The 7,500-nt window shown below is 34.6% G+C and overlaps 1 protein-coding gene across 2 annotated transcripts in view; it reads right to left on the minus strand.

Moving 5' to 3' along the window:
• LOC125034762 (anaphase-promoting complex subunit 5-like) overlaps positions 1–7,500 on the minus strand; it is a 34,074-nt gene that overhangs the window by 21,284 nt on the left and 5,290 nt on the right. Inside the window, exon 2 of one of the 2 annotated variants that reach the window (XM_047626707.1) lies at positions 2,523–2,603. The exons of the other annotated variant lie outside the window; for it this stretch is intronic. Coding sequence (XP_047482663.1) covers positions 2,523–2,546 — 24 coding nt within the window. The 5' untranslated portion in view covers positions 2,547–2,603. The remainder of the gene's footprint in view (positions 1–2,522; positions 2,604–7,500) is intronic. 2 annotated transcript variants of the gene reach the window in all.

Below are 7,500 nucleotides of genomic sequence, written 5' to 3' on the forward strand. Positions count from 1 at the left end.
GGGAGAGAATCCAGGGAAGGAGGTTGTTGTGACAAAGGGCCACATGTGTATCCACGGGGAATCGGATGGGATAATGGGGAAAGGGGGATGATGTAACTGAAGCAGAGGAAATGGGATGTGTTAGGAGGGAGTGGGAGGAAGGAGTGTAGGGGGAATAAGAGTAGGAGGATGATGGATGTCGAGTGTAGAAGGAATGGGAGCAGAGAGATTGGATGATGGATGAGGTGTAGGCATGTTATTTTATTTAAACAGTTTTGAATGTCTTCAAAAAGTTTCTGAAGTGGAGTTTGTCGGGGAGTTCTTGGGAACAAAGGTTTTCTTATAAGGAAGAGAAGAGGGGACAGAAGTTTGAGGGGCAGAAGAGAGGGTGGAACATTTAGCTTGTCTTGTGATGAGTTGGGTGAGGAAGAAGAGGGATAGGTTATGAGGATGTAGAAATTGGAATGGTTGGAATAGTAGTAGAGATTGGGGTGTCTGGATTTAGAACGTCTGGGTGTTGCCTGTCTGGCCTCACATAAAGTTAGGGCAGGATTGAATGTCCAGGTAGGCCAACCACTATAAAATAAATGTGATCGTTCAGAGCAGTTTGACCAGGGTGGCCATATATAGGGTATTGGGCTGTAGAGCAGCAGTGTTTGGTAGGGTGGCATAGATGACAACAATTCTGACATTGACAGGGGGGGGGGGTGATATGATTTGACAAGGAGGGACTCTCTGTCAATAGAAACAATCAGGGGTAGGTCATGTCTACAGAAAGTAATCTTGGCTTTATTGGTGGAGGACTTATGCAGCCACTGGGGGTAATGGTGTAGCATTGTACTGATATTGCATCACAATCCAAGAGGCTGGCAAGTAGGTCTTCTCCACAATATGACCAATCCTTGTTGTAGACAGGGCAGTTTGTTGAGGAGATGAAGACAGTTCCAGTACAACTATTGAGGGAGGATTGAAGTTGGGCAGGAATGGGTTTGCCAGTGAAGTCAGCTTGGGTTTTTAATGCTTTAGTTTACTTGTATTTGAAGGAATTGCTAGAGTAAAGAGCTGTAGTGGGGATCACAAAAAAAAATTCCCATTTGGCTGGGCTAAACAGAGTATTCAAAAGAAGTGGGGGTAGTAGAAGGTTGGGGACATGTGGAAGAGGTAGTAGTGTTCAGACAGACAGTAATGTGGAAAGGTGGACAATAAGGCTGCAGAGTAGTAATAAGGGAGGAGGGGGTATTGGAAGAAGAAAGTTGTGGATGTGGAGGTGGTGAAGCAGAGGATGGTGAAAGAGGAGTATTGTTTTTTGGAGGTTGAGTAATAACCTGGGTAGATGATTTGGATTGGACCGAGGTGATAGTACTCACTGAGGAGGAGGCAGAATCATGGTCAGAGGAGAGCCTGGAGTCAGGTGATAGGGAGAATTTAAATCTGTGGGGCTAGTTGATAAAGGAGCAAGCCTCAATGTCTCTAATAAGGATGCAAAGTCTATATTACTGGCCAAGGTAAGCTTTGAATATGTTGAGGAGAGAAACAGTCAACTCCTCAGGGTCCCATTGAGGGGTAAGGCCTAGACAACTAAACAGCCCATAGCTCCCCAAGGCCATTCAAGACTGGCACAAAGTCAGCCTTTCATCCTTTCAACATGGTTTTCACACCTTAGGAAGTGGATAGAAGAAAGGGTTGAAGAACAGAAAAAACTGAAAGGGGGATAAGAAAAGACCTCACAAGTTCAATCAAGGGCTGAGGTCCAAGGCAGGGGTGATCCCTAGCAATGGGCCCCAATCTCCTTCTCCTAAGCCCCCCCCCCCCCCAAGACAACAACAGGCAAAGGATTGGGGGGAACAAGTATTAAAAATTAGTATAATAATCTGCATTTAATATAAATACAAACACAAAGTACTTGGAAAGAAACCTAAAGCATGTGTGTTGTCCTAACCAAAAGGCTGGTGTGGTCTTGTGAGAACATGAGATCTGACAGACCCGTGTTTCTCACCAATATCTGTCAATTATTTCTTTAGGAATACAATAATAGTGAAATGTTTCAACAACAGTATTTATTGGGAAATACTTGTAAGAAATTGAGTTTATTTTCTATTGGTATACTTTTAATGACAACATAGTGAGATATGTTCATGTCATTAACAAATCAGTCAAGCTGGTCACACTACTTTACTACACAGTATACTACAACTGTTTGTGAGTCAAGTGCTTTTAAGCTCTTTTCTAAGTATCCTACTTTGTGCTTATAAAAAAGCTAAACAAAAACTAATATTCAGAATAGATTTGAAAAATAAATAGGAAGGACAGAATCATTAAAAGAATGATTAGGGCAAGTCATGAGGCAAGTTGCCAGGTTGGATTACATATCCTGCCATAAATCCTAGAATATATTTTGAGAAGCAGTTAAGATGACCTTCAACTGAAAGTCATTTAATCTTAGAATGCAAAAGCACTGAGAAGCATAGATTTTGTTCCCTTTATTCATATAGGACCAACAATAAAAAAGTCCCCTTAGTATAATCTTAACTAATTTTACTTACTCTTAACACAGCAGGAGAATACATTTAGCAGTGTTGAGTGTAAACATGTCAGGGAAACAAGGCTGCCATAGACATGTGCCACTGCAGAATAAAGAAGGAACAACATGGATGGGAAACAAAAGAAACTATAATTCATATTTCAGAAATTTTAGATTATTTCAGTTACAAAGAAATGAGGTATTGCACATTCACAATTTATATGATTTATATGATTAAACAATTCAGATTACAATGGGTGCAAATTGCAATTTGGTTTCATTATCACTTGAAATTCATTACAACAAACATAGATATGGTATGACTGAGAAAGAATAACTTCACAAAGCATAAGATGCAACTGATATACTATGATGTTATGTCTTTATCAAAATTACTTATTCGAACTTATACATCTGTTGAAAACTGAAGAGTTACCTAACACCCATGACCTGTCACTGGTTATCTGCATAATTGTGACAATAGATAATTTGATACTGGCTGATTCAATGTTCATGATATCCAGTACCACGATACATGTGATGGAACTAGGAATGATTTGGTTTGGCAGCAAGATGAGATGCTTTCTAATGTGTTATGTAAGACAAAAGAGAAAAATAATGGACCCTGTATATATTGCAGTACAGAAAATGTGAATACTAGAAGTTGTAAATCAATTACACTCACAGTGAAGTTCACTATAATCATGCATGCAATTATAGATAGATCATGAATGTCATGTGATTCCTCCTTTCTCTACAAACATGTATATGATCCATGATACAGCTTGAGTATACAATTTTGATGAAGAACTAACATCAAAAACATTAATCACATCTCTTGCCTTATATATCTCTCTACTTTCTATCACTGATTGATGGAACTTGAAGAGCAAGCAATTGCCATATAATCTAATCTCATTGACTAAATCTAACTTGTTCTATCTCTATTCATCATGACTTAAAATCATAAGCAAGAGCCAAATATCACACACTCATAACATTTATATATATATTACACTTTAGATTTTTACAATATATATGATGTGTAGTTTCTGATATGGTCATCAAAAATGGAAGAAAAAATTTAATAGCATAAGCATGTTTAAATATGAATTTCTGTTTGGTTCATTTACAAGAGAAAGTAAAATAACACAATAATCTTCCAAAATGAATTTAAATTATGCAAAGAATAAAAGTTGGGATTCAGGTACTCTATGTAAATATATAATGTACATAAACTAGTTCCCTTTATGGTATAAAGACAATACACTAACTTGAAAGTAAGTCATTTTGAATTTCTAAGCTTAGCACTATACAACTGCAGAACAGTTATTTTCCATCTGGTTTTAATCACATTAGACACTGTCTACCATTACTGATGTAAATATTAGAAAGGAAAATGTTTAACTTGTATATATACACAACTTGTATTCACATGAACCCATGTCAAGAGAGACAACTACTAGAGAGATTAATGTAAACCTGTTTTACATATCATTTATTTTTTATTTATTATTTTATTCCTCAGGCATTAACACTATTCATTCATGAATGTGAAATATACAGGCTTCACTGTATATGGATAATATCGTATTAGTATATTCTGCATATATATATATATATATATATATATATATATATATATATATATATATATGTTCTTTTGTACTAAAAGATATTTCAAAGAACTTCTGGTCCCTCATCATGAATATTTGGAACTCTATGCTAAGCTAACTTCTTTACAATCCTCTTCACCCAATTTCAATTCAACATCAGATTTATGTAAGTCTAACATGTGTTAACTTCCAACACAAAACACATGGAGTCTTGTGCCTTTTATAATGCATTTTTTTTTTTTTTTAAATAATATTTTCATTAAAAAATCCCCCTTGAGAGTGCATCAAACACAGTCTAATTTTTACATGTGAACCATTTTGCTATACCTAAATAAAATAATAATAAACAAATTAATAAGTAAATAATCCAAAACCAAAATGAAAATTTGGGTTCTGAGATATTGGACTGAAGTTCATAAAATGGCATATTCCTCCAGTCTGCTTTTTTGCTGTGGGTTTATACAAAGCCAATTATTTGTTTAAGGGGGTATCCATATCCTCTGGGTATGGGTACTCCTTTGTGACTAGGCACCTGGTGGAACAATCTATTTGTAGACAAACTGGAAAACTTAAATTAAGGCATGATACATCCTAAATAAAATCAGATACCCCAAATCATGATTTTTTTTCATTTCATATTAAAGTACCCCCCCCCCCTCTCCCGAGATATAATACAAAAAACATTTTTGCCTATGAAAACCATGTAAGTACAAGCAGACCCCTGTGGTCTGACTTCCTAATCCTTAAGTAAGTCTACAGTTTGTTCATGAACATCATTGAACCCCTCTCACTACCCACTGTAATACACAAGCCTACCTTTTTTTAAAACAATAATTCAATGCACACATACAAACACAGTTGTGTGTTGGGAGTAATCATAATAATAGCAATATTAATAATAATAATAATAATAATAATAATAATAATAATAATAATAATGATAATAATAATAATAATAATAACCATAACAATGTTCTAAAAAATAACAATAATAATAATGATAAAAAAAACATAAAAATGAAAAAAAAAAAAAAGTAATAAAAAGAATTATAAAAGAAAAGTAATACCAACCATTACCATTATAATAACAGGCTAATGATATTACTACTAACATGAATTTTACTACAATCAATAATACAACTACTATGGCTACAACAACAAATATGATAATACTACACATACTGGTTATAACAGTAATAATAATTCTACCAATAGTGATGCTACAAACAGTAATGTTGATAAATATTTGTTCCTTTCTAAAGTTGTACATAAGAATGAGCAAACTAGTTAATTACATTTTAATCAATTCTTCAACATTTTTGGTATCTACAATCTACCTCTTGTACCAAAGCTGGGGTTAACTTGTACCACAGTATCAAGAATAAACACAAATGCATGAAATGCTGCTCACTCTCTTTTATCATATTTTCTTCACTCACACTTTACCCTTGAGGACAGAAAATTTGTCAAATTAATATAAGATTGGAGTCTGACCTTTTTCTATATTCACATCCATTTCTTTTTATCATCCTACCAAAGATAGCTGGGTTTGGCTAGGTTATCTTTCATTTTAAGTATGCATATCAGTAAAGCTTAAGTCCATATTCATCTTTATCCAAGGACATCTCTACTCCCAAATGAAGCTCCCCTACTTTGATAAGACAGAAACTTACCAGTCATTAACCCTTTGAGTACCTCCATATACTGAGAATCACAAATCCCCCCAAAAAGTAGGTAAGTTAGGAGAAATCATAATAAATACAAATAAGGACTTAATATCCATCTGTCTTTCAAGAAATGGGGCTCTCCTTAACACAAAAGAACAGAATAATGGTGGAAAGACTCAGAAAATGACCAGACTCAAGCTGTGTTTCCTGGTCAATGGCTGATCTGGACCTATTGAGGAAAGCACTGAGCCCTACTACAAGCCAGTATACCATTCTACCAACCAAAAGAAAAGAAAACAATATGATAAAGGAAATACTATGAAATTTGAATCCCTTTTCATGCCAAAATATCAAGAGCTGGAGGGCATTAGGCTAGACCAGTTTAAAACTTTTTGATATGCACTTGTCTATTAGTTGCCATGGGTATCTGGTGCCAACATATGTGGCTCCATCATTTTCTCTTCCACAGTTTTAAGATGCTCAGCTGAAGTGAGGTTAAGAACTGAAAGCGTTGAGCACAGCAGACGCATTTTATCAGGGAGACACCAATAGCCACTTCTTATACAAAATTTGTAATTGAAAACTTAACTTAACCTACAAATAATATTCTAGCAAATATTAGATAAAATGCATATTATAAAAATTATTACGGGGAATAAAATTATTATACTCTGTAAAAGGCTAAGATATAATGACAATGTGGTGTCCAAAATGGAGAAAATAACTGGATGGATATGAAGTCTCACTGGTTCTAAACACCTCTGAATTAGCAATACATTTGTTTGCTTGATAATGGCTTCTAGGGGGTGTTCCTTAAACTTTTTCACTGTAATCTAGCTAGCATTACATATAATCCATGTGACCTAATTCAACATGTCTTGCCAGAAGTGATTGCATGTCTTTCTATACAGCTTGTATTTTCTCTTCATCTAATTTGTTTATCATCATACAATTGTTCTCCTCATTTTAAAACATAACTTTGGTGTACTTATAAGATTTGTATAGTCTTAGAACCCTAGTCTAGAGTACAATTTTTAGTGTAGATGCCCTTACAAGTCTGCAATTATTTTTTTTCTTCAAATCTAAAACATGTAATATTAAATATTTTGAAGAAAAAGAAGAACTAAATCATACTCATTAAATTCACTTCAAAATAAAAGGACTATATAATAAACACTATTAATCATCAACTGACCAAGGTCATACTATTTATAGTAATTAAGATTCAACTTCAAAAATCATTGTTCTAAATAATTGAATACAACTTAAATGGCTATGATGTCACGATGTAAACCATTATGTAATAGGAGATTTTTTCACACATTCCCAGGCGAAGGAATGAATTCAAACTTCAGGGTTTCAAATTGTGACACCCCTGAAGCCAATCATATGATTCAAGTAACTAATGAAGTCTCTGTCTATTGGCAAATCAGCAAATGTCAACAAACCTCTATCAGTAATCTACATTCCAACATAACAGATCCTGTAAACCTTCTTTGCAATTTCCTGTCAAGTTCAATATTGTTGGCAGTTGTCTTTCAGTGCACCACTATTGGACTGGACTATCACATAAAGGAAAGGGACAAGATTTGGGTTGGGACTATTATACCAGAGTTCAGATTAGGTTTCATTACTTATATACTGGAAGATTTATTAAACCCATTTAAAAAATAAGTATCATAAGCTACCATGTACAAAATGCTCAATAGTTTGTTGG

This window comes from Penaeus chinensis, chromosome 18 (genome assembly GCF_019202785.1).
Source record: "Penaeus chinensis breed Huanghai No. 1 chromosome 18, ASM1920278v2, whole genome shotgun sequence".
NCBI classification, from domain to species: domain Eukaryota; kingdom Metazoa; phylum Arthropoda; class Malacostraca; order Decapoda; family Penaeidae; genus Penaeus; species Penaeus chinensis.